The following is a 25,760-nucleotide window of genomic DNA, read 5'->3' as shown; positions in this document are numbered from 1 at the left end:
ACATAAAGATATTGAAAATAAAAAGAGAAATCTAAAACTTTACACAAACTGATAGAAAATAATAAGTGGGAAAAATAACAAGAAAATTCACAAAGGAAAAATAAATATTCAATTGTCTAAATGTTATGAATTAATAATACAAATAAATTGAAATTTCTAAAAAAATAATAATAATCCGGCACGATGCACCAATGCAAAGCTAATAAAAGATTTTTCTTAAGTAATTAAAAATAATAAAATTTTGATTTATCTAAATTCCTGAATATTTGCATATTTATTTAAAATAATCGTCAACTTATAATACAAAATGACTATGAATAAAGAAGGACCATTAAATTTCAAAACTTCAGTTTAACAAAGGATAAGTGGAACTACTGAGTATTGTACAACCTATATTTTATTGATATCTTAATCCCATCCCATAAAGTGATGGATAATTTATGCTTTACGTTTTTCTATTTACTTTAGATAATTAACAATTTACTATCAATTAAAAATGTAGAGATAATGTATTTGCACTAGCCCATCTAGTTAAGTTGGTTTGTTGTCGGGAATGTAGAACGTTTGGCCGCAGAGTCCCTAACCAGGTTCGCTGCTCAGCAGTTTACCGTCTTAATTTTTCTTCGATTGCGACCAACCCAACCTGCAAATCCACAATATCCACACCAGAATAATAATAAATAAAAAAAGTTGATATGATAAGGAGGGAAAAAAGTATACTAAGAAATATTCACAAACAAATTATACATAAATTTTACGAAGTTATCGCACTGCCAGCAGAATTTTACGGTTCTGAGTCGAATCTTGAGAGGAAAAGGCAGTCAAGAATACAATTAGCAACTTTTCCGGATGTCTGTTTCGAGGACGTATACGAGCTGAGAGAATGAGGAAGATTAAGATTAAGCACTGGAGGTGGACAAAACTCTACCAAGTAATAGCGATGAATTTCTTAAGATGTCTTATAACATTATTAACAGGCGCCACAGTAGCCGAGCGGGTTAAGAGGCGAGACCTGCAAAGCTAATATGCATTGTGGTACTGGGTTCGATTCCCGGTCTTGGCCTTGGATTTTATTTAATGGTTAATAAAAGAAATTTACAGTAAAGTATGTTTGCTAGTCGCCTCCGTCCACGACACCTATTTGGTAGTTGGACGTTAAGCGCCGCCTGAAAAAATGGGCGATTATTTTACTTTACCTTACATTATTAACTTTACTAAATTTCATGGAATTAAGATATCAATCAAAGATGGGTTGTACAAATACTATTTTCCTCAAATCATTCCATTAGTTTTTCTTATTTACTTATAAATAAAATAAAATAAGTAGGAAGTCTCCAATTTTTACAAAGAAACTACATTTTTTTAAACAATAATTTTAAAACATTATTTACAAATTTTAAACTAATATGCATTCTATTTAATTATTCACAATTTTAATACAATTTTCTAAAAAATAAATTTTCCAGGAATAATTTTACATCTGGGAAAAAATCAATTTTTTTTTTTAATTTAAAAAATAATTTAATTTAAAAAAATATTATCTCATTAAAAAAAAAGTATACAAAACTTTGTGGGAGCTAATGTTAAAAAGAAACCATATTAACAGTATTTAAAATAATCACCAAATAAATTGAATAAATGTCCAGTATTATTAGAAGCGTGAAATGGTTAACTTCAAACATCTTGGGGTCCCAACCCAAATCTTGTAGTGTGCTTATGTAAGACCAATACTGAATACATACATTCACTCTTGCATCCGGTGCAACAGTAGCTGATGTAAATAGCTACTTGGATAAACGGGACCACAGCAACACTGGCTTTCAATCTCTGGCCTTTCTAATATATACACATCCATCCACATGAATTCTACCACTCGTACATAATTTTAGATGACTATATAAATTATGTAAACAAGGTACCACTGAAAGCCTGCATATATAAATGATAAGATTATATCAGAGCGGATTTAACATTATAATTTGTACCCTCTACAAAACTACCTAATTCTTAGTATCCGCTTTCTCATTTAGAACACCATTTTGTCTCTCACTCTTTCTTTAACCAGATGGATTTATACACCACTGCAGATCCTTTCAGTAGTGAGCAAAATTATTCTCGCACAAATTCTTTCATTAAAGTATACATGCAACTGACAAACAAAACTCACGGAAGCTTCAGATAAGGCAATCTACCCCAGAGTAAAAGTGAAATTGTACGCTTAAAAAAACTTGCAAATCCCTTACTTCAAGATCCACAATAAAAGGTACAGTTTAAGACTGTTACACACGAATTGTAGAAATGTAGATGATTCCCACTAAATCAATCGTCAATATTAAGAACCAGTGAAATTCTGTTTAAAATAAGAACTATTAAGCTTATGTTGGAAATGGCAAAACTTTTGCATCTGGGTAAGACATTCTTTTCACACGGAGATTGAAATAAATAAAAAAGTTGTACTTTCTAATTTGCCTCTGTATTCATTACTAGCTCTACAGCCTTGGTCTCCTTCATGCGTCTGCCTTGCATTTCCTGATGACAACAGATATGCTTGGTGTTCACTCACTCATTTAATCAACCCAACACATTCAACACAACAGCGCCTGGAACGACATATTTTCTGGATTCTGTCCAAAACATACACATAAACCCCTCTTCTTTGGAAGTTTTTGCTTCTAAATTATCTACTTAAATATTGGTATCTTCGTTTTTTACCTAACAAAGTGGGGATAGGTTTCATTTTGCACTTTCATCATTACTGGCCTAACTCCTTCTGCAGCTGAGCATGATTATGAATAATAGGCTTTTATTTCAACATGAAACTTTTAGAAGCCAAAGCTATCATGGCCAAAAACTTCAAATTACAAAAGGAGGGCCTGTCTAGGTTTTGTGTGTAGGAAGGTAATTCGTACGACAACATACGTTATAAATTTCTTAAAGCGAGTCAAAAAAAAAAAACTACTATTTTTCAAGGAATCTTGAGGTTTGCTCAGAACTCAATATACCTAGAAAAATAGTAATTATATATAAAATTATGGAAATTTTGTTTTGAAATGTAGATGTATTTACAACTGAGTTTAAGTAAATAAACAAGAGTCGAGATGTCAGTAAAGATAACAATTTTTTTTTTTTTTGACTCACCTACTATTTTCAAAAAGATGCTAAATACAATTTAAATATACCTAATAAATATTAATTTATCTACATATATGTTTACCGAACGAAATAAGTTGTATCATTATCGACAATAATACAACCACAGCCAACAATTAATTTTTCTTTGTAAAAATATATAAATGTTTCTTTTTTCACTTTTAAATAATTTTATTAAGTAATAGTGATAAGTAACGAAGCCTTTAAGGCAATCACATCCAATTGGATCTGAACGCCCGATTAAGTAAAAAGGAACTAACACACTTTAGAACGTGGCACATTTTGCCGAAAATTTCTCACAATCTCCGCTAAAACAAATCGTTCGATGTAGTATCGGCAGGTTGAACATCCATGTTGGATAAAAGGCCACATTTTTCTTCCTTTTTACTTTTGGTGTTCTTTCCTGGAGCTCGAAATTGTGGTTCGTAACATGGCTGTAAAAAGAAAAAAAAAACTTGAAGCTCTATTTCTAACATCTAAAATTTATTTCAAAAAAAAATATCATCAAGATAAAGAATAAAAGAAGATTTACCGTTTCACATATGTTCATGTTGCAACAGTTTTCAATAGCAATTTCACAATCACCGCTGGCAGTGTTCGGTCTTCCTGATGATTTCACAGAGTTTGCGTTGAATTGGTACCTCCTTGGTGATTTGCCTTTCCGTCTGTATAATATCACAGACCCGACTGAACAGACTATGATGATGACTATGAGTAAAACGATTAATGCAACTAAACCCCACACTAGCCTCTCTGATCTCTCCTTATCTCCAAAAGGTTCAAATCCTTCAACATTGGATGTAGAGTTTTCTTTTTCAGGATTAATAACACATCTAGCCAAACAGAAAGGAATATATATGAACAAACGTAATTAGAATATATCTTCTTTTTAAATAAATTATAACTTTAATTGCTATTTCATTTATTTTTCACCTCCACACGGATCACACGTTCTTGGTACACTTGTTTAAACAAAGATAACTGCTTTTTAAGATTCTTTACTTGAATTTTTTCATAATTTTTTTTATATTCATTTTTTGAATAGCACGAATTTTACATCGCTACGATAGCGAAGTCCACCAAGCTAATATGTATTTTGAAACTGGGAGTCGATTCTAAAAAATCCTGACCTATTTAGCTTTCCAAGTCTCATTGTGGAACCATGGATTATTAGAAATAACCTACTGCAGTTGAAAAATTCCTAAATTGTTTATATATGAAAAAATAATAATAAAAATAGCAAGCTTACATAATGTAACCTCTCTCACTAAGCCTGCAAGTTTAGAATGAGACGGTAACGTAGTCGCAATTCCTATACCGAACGATTGATCTACGTCGGGTTAATAGATGAAACCGGTCTGGGAATCAATTAACATGAGTACTATAAATGGGTAAAATCAAAGACAAAAGATAGTTACAGCTACACTCACCCATCAAATAATGAAATTTAATTCAAATTAAATTAAACAGAACAATAAGATTTACAATAAGTTTGCGTAAGATATTTGAAAATTGGCATCCACCTCTTCACAGAACTTCTCCCCCAACAATTGATGTAATTAGTAAGCTTAGAGAAATCGTAAGATTTTCCAGGGGGGAAAAAAGAGGATAAGTCCATTTTGTGCAATAGTACTAAAAATCTTTTATCAAAATTGAAATTTTCTTAAAAAAAAAAAAAAAAAAAACCTATCCCTACCTAACTGCAGGAAAATGAAATGCTCTTTAATAAACAATAATCAGGAACAACAGCAGAACAAACAATGATAGCTGTTTACAATTTTAGTTCAACCATACGGTTAATTACTATTTGGTTTCTAAATGGTTCATATGGAGAATCAATGAAAATTAAAGAATGAATACGTTTTCAATTTTGAACTTTTTATAGACGATGAAAAATTTAATCATTTATGTTTTGGAGTACTTTTGTATTTCTTACAACCAAATTCATGAACTTATGCAGTTTTGTATAGCTTCCATCTAAAAATATACAAGTAAACTATTTTTATCGATTCCCTAGGATATTACTGATGGACGAGTCTTTTATCAAGTTTAATTAGATTATAGTAGTGTATTTGTGTACTCACCCACACTGGATTACCTCTGAACTATTCAAATCATGAAATTTAAGTTCATTACAAATATAGCTGCATAACTTATTTGTAAACTGGCATCTATCGCCTAAAAATCCTTCTAAACAAACACATTCTGTTACATTAGCGTCTTTGGAGCAATGCCCACCATTTAGACATTGATTTTGGCATAAATCTATTTCACACCTGAAACCAATTATGGTTTTTTTTATGTCGATTTAATAATTAAAATTCTATCCCTTAGATGATGACACTTATAGATAAATTAACTAACCGATCTCCAGCAAAATGTTGAGGGCAACTGCACATAGGTGTGCTGGAATTATAGAAGCTACATTTCCCACCGTTCTGACACAAGTTGTGGCATAATGAAATTTCACAATGAACTCCAGTAAATCCAGCATTGCAAAGGCAACTCCCAATTTGTGTGACTACGCCATTCAGACAGATACCACCAGATAGTTTTTCAACCTTGATAACAAACAAAATTACTGCCAATTTTGTAGACTAGGAACTTGAAATCTAATAAATATTTCTAATTATTCTATAATTAAAGAATTTAATACTTAAATATTTAAAGACTCAAAATAGTAATAAGCACAATTAAATTAATTTCCTAAAACAAGTTTGTTTGTTTGTTAAGCTGTTTTAAAAGCTCAATAATTATTATTAAAATGCTTACCTTTTTAAGATGAAGATTACCACAAGTGTTATTCATAATACCTTCTTCACAGATTGATATAATACCTTTCAATATAGCATTGTGTTCGGTAGAATAATTTTTTAAAGACACTGCGCTATAATTAGAAACGGACCATATAGAGTTAACCACAGTATCAGTCCAATATAAACTACTTCCGGCCACTGTAAGGGCTGAAGGTTGTTGATTTTCGCTGCGGATTATTTTTTGGCGTTGAGAACCATCTAATGCACACCTTAAATTAGACACATGCTAAATTAATAAAGCTAGAAGACATTATTTTTAAGCTTTTAACAGTTATTACTCCGAGATTATAATGCAGAATAATGAAGAAAATAAATTCTTCAAAGTGACGCACAGAATAGTTAAAGAAAATTATTTGGGTAGCAGAAAAGATCATTAATTGATTAACCACTTATATAAAATTAAAAAAGTTAACTAATTACACTTTTTTGGACAGCTTCTCGGTAACTACACAATTAAGTTTCTTTTACGTACTACGTATGTTTCTACATTATATTTCCTACATTACATACTAAGTAAGTGAACTACTACGTATTTTTAACATTTTTTTAACAAATAGAAACACTTCTCAATCTTTATTAGATAGGTACTTTAAATGCCCTGCAATTTAAATCGAATGAAATTGTGACCTTATAACTCAGAAATTCTGTTTCTACAGGGTGTTCATTTTAAGACGGCTCAAATGCATTTCATGCTTAAACGGTTGTTCTGAGCGAAAAATGGTAGAGGAAAAATTTGTTGTCAGTCACCTCTAGTTTCAGAATATGAGACTTGATTTTAGATTCCTGCCCGCATACGCGGCTGAATTTATCCTTAATTTATCAAATAATGCACTTTTGCAGCATGAAATGTGTCTTGAAAGGTGCCTCCTCAGACTCGCAAGCCAGGTTAGCCAGGAGGTTATCAACTGCTCTCTGTATCTGAGGAGGCACCTTTAAAGGCACAGTACATGCATTATTTGGTAAATTAAGGAATAAATTTGATCCTTTACATGAAAGATATTGACCACTTAAATATGTGGCAGGAGGTTTCCAATTTTTTTGGTAATTAAACGCAACTCTCCCAAAATTACCAAATAATTATTAAACCTTCTTGTTTGTAACAGATGTAAAATTATTTTTTAGCCATTTTGGGTATGTTTGAGAACAACTAAAGCTCTTAACATTTGATTTTTCTTAGAAAAATCACTCGGAATACGACTTATTTCCCGATATTAAGAAAAATACTAGCTTTACGGCCTTGGCAATATTTTTAGTAGAAAGGGGATGAAAAAATACATAAAAATGACCTATCGCGTGCTCTTCTTTCTCTTTGATAACAAGTTAAAAAATTGAAATATGATTAAAAATACCAGAATTTGAAATGGCCTAGCACCTTTAATTTTGAAAATATCGAATTGCGGTTTCCAGTTTCTTTCATTACTTTTTATACTCTTTAAAACTGTGTGTATGAAAATGGGGGTCAACTGCGAACCCTCACTTTTGGTCGCGCGTCAACCGCGTATGCGGGCAGGAATCTAAAATCAAGTCACATATTCTGAAACTAGAGATGACGGGCAACAAATTTTTCCTCTACCATTTTTCGCTCAGATCAACCGTTTAAGCATGAAATGCATTTGAGCCGTCTTAAAATAAACACCCTGTATAAATGCTAAAGCCTAACCAATTACAAGAACATTATTATTATTAATTTTTGGAAGAAATCTGATTAATTATAATAATTTATATGATAAAGATATGGGAAATTCCCACTGAGTTTTATTATTTAACCCCTATTTTTATTATTCATCCCTATGTAATAAGAGATTCAACAAATATTTTAAATTTTTAAACATATTTTATTAATTTTTAAAGTTTTAATTGATTTAAGGCGCATTCTGTTTCATAAAATACACTTTTTTTGGTTAAAAAGAAAGAAAGAAAGCTATGCAAAAGGAGTTTAAAAGAGAATGATATAGTTACAAACCTCTCAATAGTGAAGTGGTATCCTTTTTCATCAACCCAATACAGGTATCTCTCCGCACCTTTAGATATAGTGATTGCCATTGGCTTGAATAATCCCGTTTCTACAATTATTGCTCTATCCTGTCCTTCCAAAGATGATTTTTCAATTGTTGGTTTGCCAATGTTGGAGTTTGTCCAGAACAACGTTCTATCAAATGAAATGTTTAAAAAATAAAGAAGTAGAATAAGTGGGTATGATTTAGACAAACTTTCGAAACATTCGTACATCTAAAGTTGCAGAAGTAATAAACTTACCGGGTACAAGAATCTACAGCAATTCCAAAAGGTAATTCATCCACAAATTTATGTAAAACAGCTCCTTCGACCAATTCTGTTCTATTTTCCTCTAGTTGCGCCAACATTATTGTTCTTCCACTTCCTGTAGTCCAAAATAATGTTGCAGTAAGCGGGTCGTATGCAAGACCTTGAATGCAGTGCTCACTACTTCCAGCTAAAACAGGGAACAAAACATTCGTTTCCTTCACAAATTTGTTATTGTGCGTGCAATACTTAAACTTTTTATTGATTGGTTTTATTTATTTTGTGACACTTGAAATAAATCATTACAATAATTACTTACATGCAGCAACAATGGGTTGAAGTGGATAAGAACCTCCTTGTTTGGTAGTATGTTTCCTAAAGATAGATACATTTGTTGGAGCAGAACCGCCGATGTAAAAATCCATATGTAAACTATCAAAAGCAAGCGCAGTTGCCTGTGTTAATTCAAGTCCCAGTGTTGCTACCGTTTTTCCGTTGACCGTGAGTAACTCTACGAGATTACCATTAGAAACTGCAATTTCTGTAAATAACATTCCTATTATAATGGCACATAAAAAAGTAATGTTATGCGAAAAGAGAAGCGTATTTTTAAACTTTCAACATTCAAATACTGGCATTTTACAGGAAAAATATTTTAGAGTAGTTCAGAACTCTGATTTGTTAGGTACTTGAAAACTCATCTTTCTTTGTTTATTTGTTACAAAGGATATGTGCCCTCATCACCGACCTTTATTCACAGTACTCTGCAATTGGATCGTTAAACAGTGACTAAAAACAAATCGTTTGGAAGTATAAAATGAGTTTTCAAGTTGCACTCAACAAACCTTGATAAAAAACAAAAGAAGGAGAAAAAACACGCATATTTAGAAAGATAGAATTAAACATATTTACAAGAAGTCAAGTATTCTGATCAATCAGACAACTGATTCAGGTCACTGAAACAAGAGTTTTAAAACTAGTCATTGTACTTACAGACTTCTTCAGTAAAATATCCCTAAAGTAGTCAGAATAATTTTAATAATACATTGAATAATTGGTAAGATGCGCAATGCAGAATAAAAACAAAGAAATTATTTATAAATATCTCTTTTTCAACAGTCTCACTAATTTATGATTTTAATCCGTACACAGAGTTTGGTGTAGCACTTTCGTGGTTTTGACTTCCACTCGCAAACTTTCTGTCACTTCACTTTCCAACACGATTTAGTACAATTTATGAGAAATTCATATATAATTTATCTTTCTCAGAATTCGAACTCACCTACAATTCCTCCTAACTTTTTAACAGTGCATCCACTATTGTCATTAAATAATAATATATAGATCCAAATAATTTGGTTAAAAAAAAATGGTATGTCAGTAACTTATTACTTAGCTTGAAAAGTAAATCTAAAACGCCTGAGAAATTTTCAGGTTCCAACAAATGGTTTATAGTCCTAATTTAACGAAATTTTAATGCAAAAAATGACTAAGTGTATTAGTATCCTGCTTGTTTTAACTTTTCCAACTGTTTACTCAATTTCTCATATCGAATTTTATGAGAATGGCTCAAAGCACGATGAGAAATATAGTCTTGCACAAATGATTCTAAATCAGTTTCACCACTGAGAAAAGCTTCAGCAACTTTTTCACTCTCTTCATCTATAGTTGCAACTGATTGCAACAACGATTCTTTGATACACTTGGGATTATATTTTTCACATAGTTTCTGATATTCTAGGTTAGAATTATCATACTTCATCCTGAGGTCACATAATTCACGGAATTTCTCAGAAACTTCAGACTGTAATTTTAAGAGTTCAGGCTCAAGCGCAAGGTTGTCATTTGCCAACTTTTCTGTAGTTTCAATTAAACGCTGAGTATGCCCTCTTAATACGTCTACAGAGATCGTTGATTCAACAAACGAGTCCATTAGTTCCGATGAATCAATTAATTCCCTTAACTGGTTAACATTAAAATCTTTTAAAAGAGCAAAATCTCTTCTTAACTCTTCACCTACCATGTGCGTTTTATTTTGCGTCGGTGGTGAAGAACTATATTCATTAACAGTTTGTTCACACTGCTGATTAACATTCATTTTATGCAATTATCAATTTACAATATTAGTTTTCTGATCCAAAAGAAAAAAAGAGTTCCGAATGGTACCTATGAAGTAAGAAGTACCACATAAGAATTTACAATGTTAAGGCTATAAAAAGTAATAGATTTCCCACTATTAACAGTGAAACACAAGATTTCTTTAAAATCCGAAGACGTTTGCACATTCGAAAGAAGCAAAGAATTTCACTCAATCAATATATATACTACACTCGCTACCTAACCAACTTCACGAACAGCAACTCACCATAAACCCTTGGGAGGTTACTATTAGGTAACTATTTTTCTCACCAGTCTGCGCTCTATGAATAACATGTAGCGCATTCTATACGCAATAATTATGATTAAATTAACACAATAATGGATAGTAGTTAAACAATTTTGTCTCACTAAAGAACGTTTTTTTTTAATTAGAAAGTTCGATAACTTAATAGCATTTACTGGCGATTAATATTTGTAGTCTAGCAATTTTACTTTAGTTCAAAAATAAAATAAAATTTCATTTAAAGTAAGCCTGAACAAGAAACGAAAATATACATATACAAATTTTAACAAAATGTTCATCTTTAAAATCATAATTATTTTATGTGCCACACTGGTCGACAAGAACAAAACAAAAATAAGAATTTCTATTTCCGCAGTTTACGAAATCAAATTTTCTTGAAACTTGCAATATGTAGCAAAAAAAAAATCACTAAAATATACAGTTTCCAAAAAACGATTCACTCTTTTGCAATTCATATACCAATTATTGAAGAAAAAGGAAAAGCCACTTACGAGGAAATCTCAAATAACTGAATAATGATTCAGAAAAAGAGGCATATTCGGTAGGCTTATTTCGTTCAAAAAATTATTGTCAGGTCCAATTGTGTCACCTAAACTAATATCGTAGGCTTCCTACGATTTTTCGTTCTTGAATTAAGCTGACCAAACACTCCAACAGACAGAACCGTACTTGCAATTAGCATTCCTTTTACCTATCTTACTGTAAGTTCCTAACCACTACATTTTCATGTAACAAGTAACTCCAAAACAAATTTAATTTTTTTTATTCACACTCTATGTACGCTAACATAACACTCATTCATTTAAACGTACAGTTTTTTAATAACTAAGAGAAAATTGTAAGCAAATTACTCAATTTGCGATAATGAAGGTGGAATAATCTGGAAAATATTGCAGAAAATTACAAATGGACAAGGCAACTTATATAATGACAATGGGTAGAACGCTTCTTTCTAAAAGAACTACCAAAATAAATAGCTTAATAAGCATTTTTGAATTAGATGGTTGGTTAAAAACTGTTATCTGTGAGAACCAATATTCTGCGACAGGTCGACTCATTAAAGAAATACTCGACTAACTAAATGTAGACAAACTATCTCAGAAACACTGTTCCCTTGATAAAAAGTGAAAACAAATTGTAACTTTGCAGGAGGAGTTTTAGTTTAAAAAAAAAATTAAAACAGCTTTAAAACAAGAACATTATTTTCTGGTTTGTGTGCATTTTCGTAAACACACAGTTATCTATAAGTACAATGATCTTTTTTCGGCAAAAATCATTTGACAAATTTACGTTTGCACTCCAACTAAAAACTGTCCCAATTTTGGATCGTGACCGACAGTTGGAGGAACCACGGCTCTTCTTACCTAGTGTAATGATGTATGTGAATGTGTGGATTTTGGTAGGGTGCACATTGCACTGTGAGCGAGGGTTTGAAGGTGAAGCTGGTGTTTACCTGCTGGTTGCGCTGAAACCATTTAGTTGCAAACCAACTATCTCTGCATTAGCTTTGAGTTTGAGTGCCTATTTAAATGTCAGGTTAGGGATAGAACACCTAAATCTCATAAAAAAATAAACTAGTATTGTAATGGGACGCAAAGGCATTCTGCGACATTAAATTAAAATCTATCTAAGTTAGATTTTAGGAGTCATCAAATCCGTTTTCATTTTATTTTTACATTTTAATTAACTAGATTCAGCTCATTAGTACTGTTATGAAATTTCATAAATTTTATATCTGAATAACGACTACGAAATCAATTCTAGGTTAATTACATTCTTTTTACGTTACAATGGCAAATTAGTTTTGAGCGGTCGATTGTGGGCGAGCAAGGATTGATGGTGAAGCTAGTGCATACTTAGTAATAAGAAGAAAGATTTGGAAAAAGTTATTGAAAACTTTTTCTGAAAATTTGGAGTAGAATAAGTGTTTATGTTCAGCTATCGTTACATAATTGTCATATTCTATGCAAATAATCTAGAGTATAAAAAGTAATTTACGGCACGTCGATTATCATAAAAAATAAAATTTACTCTAATATTTCATTCTAACGTACAAAAATACTTTAAAATAGTACAGGTAATCGCCAATTTTTACGGAAAGACATAAACGTCCAACTACGACCAAATTAGATACCTAAAAAAAATATAATTAACCCTGAATTGATTTCGTAATTGTTGCACATAATATTAATTATTCATTTCATTATTGCGCTAATGAACTATATTTAATTAACAGAAAAGTAAAAACTTTAATTAATTTTAAAAATGAACAGTTATTTAATCCATATGTTAAGTTAAATTAATAATTAAAGTTACGAACTGATTTTTAGCAAACCTTGGCTCAGGATAATGGTACAGGGTCAACCATTATAATTATAAGGTACACCATCTAAAGTTACACCATTCTAGTCTCGCTGGATCACTTCATTTAATATAGATTGAAAAAACTAATGAAGATATTATATAATTAATACAAATAAATAATAGAATAAGAAGTAAGGCACAAACATGATAAAGGTGCTAATTAAACAAGTCGTCAATTACAAAGGAAATTAATTTAAGAAACAAGAAAAGGACCCTGTGCTATATTTATTGTCGATCTGGAGAGAAGGATGAAAAATTAATCAGTTTTTATATGATAAATTATTTATTAATAATTATTTAACTATTTTCCTCACAACTTGAACTATTTACAGAGTATTTAGTTATATATCATTTATATTATAGTTTTCAATTAAAACATATGACAGCCATACATAATACATATGTATGTCGATCAAACTAATAGATACAAAAATTTTTACTTTCTACCTGACAATAACTTTTGATCCACTCGCGATAACAAAAATACTCGTACATTGAACTACAAAACGGAAGCAGCGGTACGCATGGCCGTAATAAATTAAACAAACTTTATTAATTTGAACAGAATCAATTTTTTTTTTTTTTTTAAGGATGTCGTCACACTGAGATTTCCCCAGCGTCAATATTGTCAAACAAAAGTACAATCTCTTATTGTATCTCCTCTCAAGCCTCTATCCCATAACTTCTTGGTAAGCTAATACCCTGCCCACTATGTCCGTCCAACCAAGACATCCACTCTTTTTCATTTCTCTGGACTACAACTGAGGCCAATCTTCTTTCATTGTATTTCATGTTTCACTCATTCTAGGAGAGGCAAAAAGAGCTCTTGATCAGAATGATCTATTCCGAGTGCGAAGCTCGATAATAAAAAATTTGCTGGCGAGGCTAATATTCAATTTTATTCAACTAGTACAACGGTAAAGGAATCGAATAGTGTTACTATAGTGACCGAAATAAACAGAAATCCAGATTAGGTGGTTTTAGTTTTTGTGCCACTTTTTTCACACAGAATGCTTGCATACACGATTTGTTGATTGACCCCCCCCCCCACAACCCATGATATATGTATGCATTTGGAAAGTTGGACACATTTAATGTTTTCTTTTATTTCAAACTTAATATTTAATTGACCTTAGTATGGGGAACACTTTCAATCTTTGATTAAGTGATAATTTTGAAAAGATTGTTCAATGAAAAAAACCTTACTTCCTTCCTAAAATTATATACTTATATGTACCATTACAAGGAACAATTACGAAATAAATTCAAGAAGTCCTTGGCCTAGCTAAATGACAACTCTGCTCTTGCATAGAACACACTGGACAGTGACCAGGAAATCCTCCTATCTCTAAGGCTGGACATTACATTCAGATTAACGGTGATTATTAGTAGAGGAGGACAAAATTTACGTTACGGAAGAAAGGTTTCTGCTGATTGTGAGGAAAACGACTGCGAAATAATCATGAGCACATAATTATAACGAATATTCGTAAGTCCAGATTAAACTGGCGAAAATGAAAAAAAAAACGAATATAATACTACATTATTTGATTGTGTCATAAAAAGTTATGCGCAGACCTAAAAAGTTTACAAGATCTAACAGATGATCTCTTTAATAATCTTAAAGTTCGCGGGTACGGTGCAAAAAAACGATCTACTCAAAGTATACTTTACGTTGACGCCCACCATTAGAAAACGTGGTCAGCAAAAAGAAGTTGGTTGTTTTCCAGAAGGATACTGGAAGATTTATCTTTTATTATTATAGTCTGATGAACAAATGAGGAATGCAGGATTCACAAAACAGAGATGGACTGAGAATTTTAGGTCGTGATTGATGGAAGAAGGAATGTACATTATTTCCTTTTAAGAAAATCTAATTAACTCAACCTTTATATAAATTTAGAAAACTGTTCATTTTATTTAAATTGTATTGATAAAACCATAATAAGCGTTGCAGTCGAGACAATTTTTTCTGAGTTATTACTTGTCACATAGCTTGGTAAAGGTAAAATTAAGCTATTACTAAAATATTTATAGTCATAATAAAATTCATAAAAAGAAGCAGTTTGTCACATTATAACAAGTGGTCTAACACCTGTGATAGAACATTTCATAATCTACTAACAATAGCAAACAACATGTGGCCAAACGCTAAGAGAACCTACCTAGAAGCTTGACATCTGTTTTCTTGCTCAGCTGTCTACCAAGAGGTACCAGTAAGCTCATCCACCAACTTGCGCAAAGTACGCGTGGTTTTTGTGTAAAAAAAAATATATATCTCACACAATAGATGCTTAAGGAGACTTTCATGTGGAACTTTATTATAAGGAAATATCTGATAGTTCTCGAGAATTGCAGACTTAGCTCTCATAGGAAAGGAAGTGTGGGTGCAATTAATAAGAAAAACTCAAAAGATTTTCCTTGAACTACGTGTATAGCTCCTTTTCCTAGAAGTATGGAACTTATTGCATTATTTGGTAAATTGCTTGTAATAAAATTTGATTTCTGTGGCGTTTCTGCGAGCGATATCCATTTTAGAACTACAAACATATATAAAAGAAATGATATAGTAAAATTACATCTTTCGTGAAAGTTTATTCATCTGAAAAAGTTTGTGTCGGTACGAGTTTAATGCAGATCAATCCACCAGATATAATCAATAAGGATACATTTTAACAAATAAGTAATAATTGTCCATTGAACATAATATTTAATAGGTATATTATGAATTAAATATAAATTATTTCCCATTCCCAAGCCGATTAATTGATGTATGTGAGCCAATCGTTGGCGGGCAGGCCAATACAAGGCAGCGTTACCTCGTGGTATCCGTGGATCTAACAAGAGCTATTCACGAACATCTTTGAGGGACGGGCACACCAGCAGATGTTCTCTTCAAAGCCCTGTTGGTGCCAGTTGGCCCTACGTAGTTAATCCTGGGTAGATGTTAGTGGTCAGAATACATCCTGCAGTTAGCCACTCCAACGCCTCGCGGCAGGTCTTGCTATTGTGACAAGTCGCTTAGAAAGACAAGATGCACACCTCTTTCCTTCAACTGCCACTTTGCCTTAATATCAGTATTTTATAGGATTTCCCTTCTAGGGCTGAGATATCCATTAAAATACAATCGTATAAAACTACAGTAGATCATAAATAATAAGTACACATTTGGAAATTAACCTTTAGTTTAGTTTAACTAATTGTTATGCACATATATTTACATATCTCTGTTTATACCATTACAGAAACAAAGGAAAGTAGATAGCAGACATGAAGGTTTTAAATTCTGAATAGCTATGGGGTACCTGTACGTATTTGAAAGTGTAATAATTGACGTTAGTAAAAAGTTATGGAGAAAATGGTAAGTGAGCAACCAAAACCACAGCTTAAATTTGAATGTTTTAAGTTTTACTTTCAATAACACTTTTTCTTTGTAATGCCATCTTTCATAAAATGTTTTTAACAAAAACTATTCTAAAATTAGATTGGTTCGTTGTTAGAGCGAAAAATACGACAGAAACATAAACATTGCATATTGTAGATTCAACATCAATAAGGTTTGGATCAAAATTCGGTAAAAATACAGAATTGTTTTTTTGTTTTCCAATTTTGAAATGGATTTCCTTACAAAAAGTTTCCTGATTTACTTCAAAATTCACATTCTTTGTGTAAATGATTAGATATTGAAAAATTTCTGGTATTACAGAAAAATTATCAAGCAGATTTTTCGAGAATTGCAATGAAGGAAACGAATTCTAGTGCCAGATTAATAGGATTTATTCAAGATATAACCAGTTTTAAGATTAATTGAATAAAGTTTACTGTTTAATTGTTTAAAAAAATTATTTCCTATATTGCCAAAATGAAATTTAAAACGCTAATAATAATGAACACGACAGGAAAAAGGAAGTATCATTATTTCTGGAACAAGTTAGCACAGGAAAAAATGAGAATATTGTTTATATTTATTTAAAAAAAAAAAAAATTAATTAATGACAAATATATTTCCTATATTTTATATTAAACCGGAAGAACTAATATTGTTCAATTAATTAAATCAGGCAATATTTTTGAATGGCTATTTTAACCTTCTATTTATTTAATAACACGACTTCTACTGACATTGTAAGGGGTACATCTCTTTGACCATGCAGTATCTAGGGGGGGGAAAAAGTGAATGCACAAAAATTTTGATTAAAGATTAAATGCAATCTGATTGCAACTTCATTTTTTTACAAATACAGAACTGGACCATTGAACGAATTGCAACTTTTTTTAACGTTGCTTCCACTTCCTGTATATGCACTTCCGTTTTAGATATTTACGAATAGTAATTATGCAAAAAATGATACGTGTTCGAGTGTTTTTCTTTGTTTGGTTAGCTAATGAGATATTCAATCGTGATAATAAAAAAATAATTTTACTTAGAATGAGTGTAACTGGTAGACATATAATTTGGAAGATGTTTTATGTCTTCCATGCGACTAATAGTGCAATTATATTATGATCCTTCAACGTCCTCGACACAGTTACGATTCTGTACACCGCCGAATAGTAAGATGCACTTCTTAGAAAGAAAAAAATACCTTTTTATTCTGGGTTCAGAACTGGGGTGGATTGTACGTAAGATTTCATACATAAAGCAGTTTGTACCTGCACTGTTGGAGTACAGTGCAATAACATAGAATCTTTATACCTGCCTGCGTAGAAAACTGTCTACATTTTTTAGAATAAAACTAGTCAATTATTGTTGGAGAAAGTCGAACGAACACAAAACATTTTTTTCCGAATTGCTTTCTTGTTTAGTTGACAAGTGTGTAGAATGTCAACTCTGGACTTAATTTATGCTGGCAAAGTACTTTTCTATTATGCTGAAAGGTCACTCCAATTTACTGTTGCAGCACGATCTATCTCCCTTACATTAATCTTTCATCGAATTTAAAAAACAATGAGTGGATTACGTTTTGCAATGGTTATGGTTTTGGGCACTAAATCGACCCTGATTTTTCGGCTACGTTTCATCAAATAATAGCCTTTATTTTGAGAGTGGATAGTGAGTGAGTTACTACAATGTAGTATCAGTTTTGATACAATAAACTTTCGCAATAGCTCGTTGGAAAACAATAATTCTGTCGAAAAGTTGAAGAAAAATCAGTTATTGACCATCTCCTAGTAAATATAATTCACAACATTCCATATTAAGCGGCACGAAGAAGAAATACTGATTAGTTGTAAAAATAGTTACGTAGTGTTTTTAGGATAGTCAATTTCGCGAAGATTATGCTGTACGTCATTTATTTAGTGAAAAAAAAAATAAATAATAGGAGAAATGTAAAGAGAAGGAAAGAAATAGAATGACCTATAGGAGGCGGTAGCGCTCAAGTGGCGAACCCGCGCACTGAACCAGCACGTGAGATCAGTCACGTAGGCCAGTCAGCCACACTGACGCTCCTCCCCGCGCGCGCTGAGACTCGCACCTCGCTAAACTATCAAACAGCTGACCTCCTGCCAATTGGTGGCAGCTACTCCAGCGCTATGTACGGAGTGTAGGTTAACGATCAGCTGATCTCTCCACACTGCCATTCGGCCAGAACTCCTATCCGTATCATCATACACGTTGGTTTATCTTTTAACGTCACTCTCACTTTTTCTACCAGTTATCATTTAAGATTAATTTTTTAGTTCTATTTTTCATTAAATATTTAAAAGATAACTTTTTTTTGCTTCTTTCATCAAATTTGAAGTTAATCCGATTTGATATCAGCACACTCATTGTTCCACTAATAAATAACACCCTTAACATTCTTCTACAGTCTTGGACTGTGACTTAGAGAGAAAGCAAACAAAAATCATTCCGAGACGAAAAATTTACAACTTCTAATAGAGGGAGTTACAACCAAGAATAAAGAATCTATTCACTACAACAAACTCTACTAGCATTTGCTACCCTAGCCTGAACTAAATAAATCAAAATAGGTACAGAAAGTTAGTTTGAATGGAACTGTTCTAGTATAAAATCTGTTGACCGAACGAACACCGGACCCTTAGCTCCCCTCCCCTTTGTCACTTAATATCACGAAGAAATAGCCATTAATGCTGCTACCTATCGGATCTAGAATACAGCTAGAATAGCATTTAAAATTTGGTACGGTACAGGTAGGAAAAAGATTCAACATTTTCACGATTATACATTGCGATTTCTTAGCCCAGACTTGATAAATGGAACTAAGTAAAGAATTTTTTGCTATTATTTATAATCGGTGTTAAAATAATAGTCCATTCAATAAAACAGAAGATTTCGTTAAAGAAGATTCTTCACTGAATCTTCTCGCAGCGCTCACTTAAGAGATAACCGACAGGAGAGCCAGAAAGAGATAAAAAAAAAACAATATTACTACTTCAAAACATTAAATCACTTAAAAAGAAAATTATAAAAAAATCTTTTACTATATATAACTATTTTATTTAATTAACGAAAATGTGAGGAATCTACATTTTAACTAACAATGTTCATGAATTTAAACGCGATAAAGATTTATCAATGAGTAAAAAAATATGCATGGGCCAATCTTAGGCCAGATATCCTTCCCGAAGCAAAAGTAATAATTTATTATACATAGGAGCCGCATACACCATACATTTGTTCATAATTAAAGTTCTATTAAAGGAAATATACAATGAATACGAGATATTTTGGCCATTTGTTTCGGAAAACAGATGAGCACCCGGTACAATAAAAGAATTTAGTAAAAGCTCTCTTATGCCTCCACAACAGACGTCATCGGCGACCAAAGTTTTTTTCAGTTATTTGTCTGGTCTCCGGAAAGTGTTTTCTCATTAAGGAAAAACAATATATTCTCTTGTAAAAAAAATGAGGTTAGATCCACAGAGGTGGATAATATAGCTGATTCTATCCGTCACAGCTCATCAGTTTTTGACCGGTTTCGGAAATTCATCCTTCCATTACAGGTTGATTGATTAGTTTGATGACTTCAACTATGTTTCTGTGTCGCATTATATAGTCAGCAAGTGTAGTTTGAGACGGAAAAATACGTAGTTGAAGTTAAATTCCCAGATTAATCAAAAGTAAAGATTAAAGGTAGGCACAATAAAACTTTTAACCTGGATAACAGTACCGACCCTCAGAGTCTAATTTAATCTACTTCTATATATACCTAATATCTAATAGATAGCTTAATTTATATTCTAGTAATTATGAAATATGCGTTAGGTACATTTTTTCTATGCAATGCACAAGCTTTTAGCTCCTAAGTACCAGGAAAAAATACAGTGGGATTTCCTATTAAAAAATAATTTGAATAATTATAAACTATTGTTTACAGGGGCAGGATGGCAACATCTAAGCACCTAGGCACTTGTCTTGGCTAACTGAGAACTCTAGGAAGTACGTAAAAAATCGATATCAATCTATAAAAACACCTGTTTAGTTTTCTAATGCCTGATCTACTGCGACAGGATCTACCATTTACCTTTTGTTTCATCGATTCTTTACTACCCCTCTGTTACAGTAGCTAAATAAGACCCGTCCTTCTAAAGACAAATCATTTTCCACTTCACCGCGAATGCAGATTACTCACTGTATAAATAAAATAATCTTTAATTTTCTACTTGGTGACTATATTAACACGCTAGTTGTTTCGCTGCTTTTTGATTGAACGTTGATTATGTAGGTAAATTTGTAGGAAGAATCATTGACTAAGTTCATCATATCTAACATTTCTTTTGTTCTTGTTACTTGCCCATATTTCCAGCATTATTATAGTTGAGCCTGTAATGAAATATTGTGGCTTGGAAAACCAAGGCAGCATTTTCCTTCTTGATATACATACGTGTCTCTCTTGTGTTGCTGCATTATCTTCTTAGAATTTTGCTAAGTCTTTCCAGTGTACCGCTGAATTACAATTAATTCTGTTTAAGAAGTTAGTATGTGGATTCGTTTCTAAAGGAACAATCCGTAAAATTCAAAAAATAAACAGAAAGAAGTACCCAATTTCTTTGCAATTCTTAGTAGTTAATATTTTTTATTAATGAGCTCTTAACAAGTAGAGGTCGAGGATCTTTCGGCAACAAATTTAATTATTTGCGAACAACAATGGATAAATTAGACAAATTAAGAGGTTTTACTTTCTGTGTATAAAATTAAGATTTCTCATAAGTTAACGAATGGAATTGCTTGCGAATTATTTACATACTTCATTCCTTCCAGGACACGTTTATTCATAATAACTGTGTGTGTGTGATGTCTTTAGAAAAATACTGAGACAAGAAAACATAAAATCAATTTAGATGAAGTAATCACGTATTCTAATGCACTTACTTGCAGTTTTATTAATTTTGATTTATTCCAAGTTTCTTATTCTTTATTTACATACATTATAAGATTAACTCACTTTAATTAATTCTGACCAGTTCTACAAGGTCAGGACTTGTATTAAGGTAGTGGAAAATATATTTTTTTTTTTTTGTAAAATCATATTTTGTAAGCAATAAAAGATTTTAGATTGATATTCCTCAAGATGTAATTTTTGTCAATTTGTAGCCACAAGAACCAATTTTAGTAAGAAAGTAAGTTCAATCTCCAAATGAGGGGATAATTTTTTAATTATATTAAAAGAACGAAAAAACTATTGTAGCTTGTTCAGCAGTAGATAATTACAGTGCAATGAAGGAGTGAATACTGAAATACTGAGGTAGCTGGTAAAGTGTGGGCCACCCCCAGACGGGCGCTCTAGCTGGGGGTGATGAACCCCCAGAAAGAGGGATTAATTCAGAAGGGTAGCGGGAGGAAGAGAGGATTGTGACTACGTGACTATGGTCACATGCTCAAAGCCCGGCAACTAGGCGATGCTGAAGCTCTCTCTCTGTGAACCATGGGAAAATCATCACTCCCACAATTCTCTTTACACACTTTTACCATTGCAGAACAGTATAAGAGATTCCTTTATATTTATAATACAATGGGAAGTATTTGTTGTGCATCTTCACCACTGGAGTGCCTGGGTCACCAGATTTTAAAACACTGGCCACGCCTCCTACTACCTTTTTTGCTAATCAGTATTTTTTCTCAATATATTGAATGCAAAATGTAATAAATGACCGTCAACAAAACACAACTTCTCTTACTTGAAATTAGAAATCAAGCTGCACTTATAAATTTGAAATATTAAGTTCAATTGAATCACAATATACAATAAAATAATATTAATTTTGACAGAAAAATGGGTTAAAACTAAAAATGGGTTAAAAGAAGTTAAAAAATAGAACCCATTTTTACGTACCATCATACTTCTCTCCCACAGCGCACTTCATCATCATATCGGAGCCACCAATAAAGGCCACTAATCCATGCCTAAATGGTTAGCAGTTGGAGAACAATTATTTTTCTGGATTTCAACCCAAAACACCAGAGCTTAAAATATGTAAAAACAAGCTGAACTCTTTGATGATTGTTCAAGACAAATTTACTACCTCAAGTTGAAATAATAATAATTATAATTTAATTTTCATCTCGAGTTAAAAATAATTAATTTAATCCAAAAAAAAAAGGATCACGTCCACTAACAGTCATTTTTTTCTTCAAAGTGTTCAATATTCAACAACTGAGGGTTCTATGTTAAAGTTCTTAGATATCATCTTCATTTGACTAATATTAAGGGAAACAGGCTGAAATGTAAAGAGTGAATACCATCAAATGCACCCCATCTCCTGTTTAGTCTTCCCTTTCTGATCATCTACCGAAAAGAAGTAATATCTCATGTTACAAGGGGTGCGTGTCTCTTAGAATGGAGTAGCCTCAAGTTCTTACTACACAAAGGGAGTAGAGTACCATACTAATCAGTTAGTAATTACTTTAGTACCTGCTAGGTCAGCCGACACCTTGATGCATCTTGTACCCAGCATTCCAATTATTCTTTTTATTTCAATTCGTTAATAATTTGGATCTAAAAATTAATTGCATTAATTTCCACGATTATTATGTATAAGAAGTTTGATTGTTATTTTTAAAAACATTAATTCTATCACATTGCGTTCCATACGTTCCTTTTCTCTATTCAACTAAGCAGAGCTAGAACATTTAGGCTGTTTTATCGCATATAAGGAATTCACGCTTTGGCGGTGAAAGGAGTGAATTTTCTCTTTTACTCATTTACCAAAAATGTATTTATTTATTGAAAAGATGAATGCAAAATAGGCGAGAATTAATAAAGTACACATCTACTCAGTTCAGTCTGCATGTAAACAATAGTAGCTACTAATAACCACAAGTATAGTAACAAGTGATGCCCTATTGGAGGAGAGACAGGAACTCTTTACTATTTCTTGAGTATTAAAATAGTCCGGTAAGTATAAGGGTTGATCTTCTTTATTCATATACCATAAAAGTAGCGGGGCTCGACAACAGGGAATAAAATGGAAACAGCCAATAAAAAGAAGACAATAACGATTAACAAAAAGGTGACCCCACATTGAAATAAAGTATTTACTTTTGTAACGAGTAAATATAAAAAAATAAAAAAGAATCTAAAAATACAATTAATCCAATGCAAATATGTAAGAAACTAAATAAATAGTTAAATATGTACATACAGAAGAGACTTGTGATGGCACGTTTTTTTTTTAAATGATTTTATTAAAATTCGTTCAAATTAATAAAAAATTCAGCTATTTTCTACATAAGCATAAACAAGCTTACCAAGAGAAATTTAAAATACAATTAATTGTAAGTATTCTTCTATGTGTACCGACAAATCATTCTTAAATCTGAACGTAAAACCTTGAAAGAATCCTTTACCGGACCGTGAGCAGTTTAAGCAGATGAAGGAGCGCAATGTTGGTATGATGTCAGCTTTTGGTCTCTTGTCATTCTATTTCTAGAAATCCGAGAGTCAGACTGCTAAATTAAAGAAGAAAAGTTTTCTTGCTTCACACAACAGTTGAAAGTACATTTTTATGTGAAATGTTTGAACGGAGCAAGACTCAATTTTTAATTTCAGTGGAAAAAAATAAGTGATAATCATCAAATAAACTTTTTTTTAATGTTTATGACCTTTTATTATTCCAATTCTTGGATCGATTATTCCAAGCAGGTCACCGACTGTCTACCTGAGTAGTTACAGTCGACTCACCAACAAGAGAGTAATATCAGATCCTTTGGTGAATTTCTATTCAAGCAAAATAATCCTACATATCTATCTAATCCCAGGAGGGATTGAAATAATATCAATCGAACGAAGCTATCGCTTTATGAATTCTGTATTGGAAAAAAAATCCCCTTAAAAAGCTGGGTTCAATATTTTAAGATATCACTGACCTAGATAGTTTATTATCATGGCCAGAGCCATACATCCTAAACTTGGCAAATTTTGATACTGGTCTATCGCACCCTATGTATGGATAGCGTTAGCCTACGTTCCGATAGCATTCAGGTGACCATAACAAAAGAAATCACTGTCATAACACACCACAAGAAACCTCAAATGCTTCCTTGCTAGATCCAACATGTATCTTGTAGGAGGCAGATTAATCCTCTTAATAAGCCGACAACTTTCGACAGTCTCCCACCTCTGTCCAGAGGCTCTTGAATTCATTAAGATTAAGACGTGAATCCCGTTGCTAGATCGCTAAGAGATTGCCAAGGTAGGTTAGGAGGGGCACAATAGGATGTAGTTCATCAACTCATTCCAAGCCCTCAATCCTCGAAGTGTTCAGCGATCCAGATAAACCATCCTTCGCTTAACAAAATATGGCGTTTTCTACATTATCCTACTATCATAGAATCTCAGCTTGGTTTTGCTCATTGTTCCTCAAAGCAACTTGAATTAAAGCATTTAATAAATCTCATTTAAAATTTTATTAATAATGAGCATGCGTTATTTGCCTTGATCCTTATATAGATACAAAATAAATTAGTGGCTAAAATCAATCTCCAGATACAGAGAAACAAAACTAAAGTTCATATACATTCGGCGTCAAGGATTACGGCCAGGATATTGGATTATACGCTTTTGAGGATAACAGTTTTAAGTTGCTACACCAAGATCTGTAGATTTTCCTACAGAATACATCTCCCTGTTTGAATATTGTTATTTAAACATATTTACACGTTTCATATACTTCAAGGTCAATACAGATTAAAAAGAAAAAAATCATTGCAATCACTTTAGATAATTATGGTATTTATTTTGCCAAAAATTTCTTATAAATTAATTTTGGAGGGTTAAGTCAATAAATAAAGAATATGTTTATCTTTATTTTTCGATACTGAGAACTACGTATTTATCTTTTTAATCAATCCATCATTTTTGTCAGAAACAATTACTTTAATGTGCTAACAATCATAAACAAATCTTCTGTAGCTACTTAAAGTGATAAGGCAATCAAAGAAATATGTTTTTATAAGAGTTATGAAAGATGGAGGTAAGCTAGCCATTTGAAATGTAACAATGAGAAGATATATGTATATGATAATTTTTTAAACTAAAATGTTTCAACAGCTGAACACACAATTTTATGGAACAACGTCATAAACCAAAATTTATGTTAAACCATCTCCTCAACATGTATCTAAATCTGAATAATAATAATTTATAAAAAAAAATATAAAGCACACTTGTATTGATTTTCAAATATTCTATTCGCTAAAAACAAATTTGTTTATGTTAAATTCATTTAAGCAAATATATAGTTCTCTTCATCTTCATCTTTTTTCAGTATCACTGACTGACATTTTTCCAACTCAGAAT

General features: G+C 32.0%; 2 protein-coding genes across 8 annotated transcripts in view; both read right to left on the bottom strand.

Moving 5' to 3' along the window:
• The window catches only part of cue (Low-density lipoprotein receptor repeat domain-containing protein cueball), a 41,896-nt gene continuing 16,136 nt past the window's right edge, over positions 1–25,760 (bottom strand). For 3 of the 7 annotated variants that reach the window (XM_074121493.1, XM_074121529.1, XM_074121489.1), the window contains exons 2-9: positions 8,548–8,769; positions 8,223–8,418; positions 7,930–8,115; positions 5,923–6,175; positions 5,515–5,711; positions 5,235–5,426; positions 3,683–3,983; positions 1–3,584 (exon numbers count right to left, since the gene is read on the bottom strand). In XM_074121493.1, coding sequence (XP_073977594.1) covers positions 3,459–3,584; positions 3,683–3,983; positions 5,235–5,426; positions 5,515–5,711; positions 5,923–6,175; positions 7,930–8,115; positions 8,223–8,418; positions 8,548–8,769 — 1,673 coding nt within the window. In that variant the 3' untranslated portion in view covers positions 1–3,458. Of the gene's footprint in view, positions 3,585–3,682; positions 3,984–5,234; positions 5,427–5,514; positions 5,712–5,922; positions 6,176–7,929; positions 8,116–8,222; positions 8,419–8,547; positions 8,770–9,140; positions 9,679–10,248; positions 11,246–25,760 lie in introns of those variants that run through there. The other 4 variants (XM_074121520.1, XM_074121511.1, XM_074121501.1 and 1 more) reach the window with 4 other exon arrangements.
• On the bottom strand, positions 9,727–10,242 carry Vsp37A (Vacuolar protein sorting 37A). The gene has a single exon (XM_074121911.1). It carries the CDS (start codon positions 10,159–10,161, stop codon positions 9,727–9,729), a length of 435 nt encoding a protein of 144 aa, XP_073978012.1. The 5' UTR covers positions 10,162–10,242.

Source organism: Rhodnius prolixus, unplaced genomic scaffold (assembly GCF_049639745.1).
Source record: "Rhodnius prolixus isolate KJV_2025 unplaced genomic scaffold, Rpr scaffold_1, whole genome shotgun sequence".
Lineage (NCBI taxonomy): Eukaryota > Metazoa > Arthropoda > Insecta > Hemiptera > Reduviidae > Rhodnius > Rhodnius prolixus.
This window is presented reverse-complemented; position numbering and strand designations above follow the sequence as displayed.

Coding starts and splice junctions, on each gene's coding strand:
- Vsp37A (XM_074121911.1), bottom strand. CDS start 10,161: ATGGACTCGTTTGTTGAATCAACGATCTCTGTAGACGTATTAAGAGGG.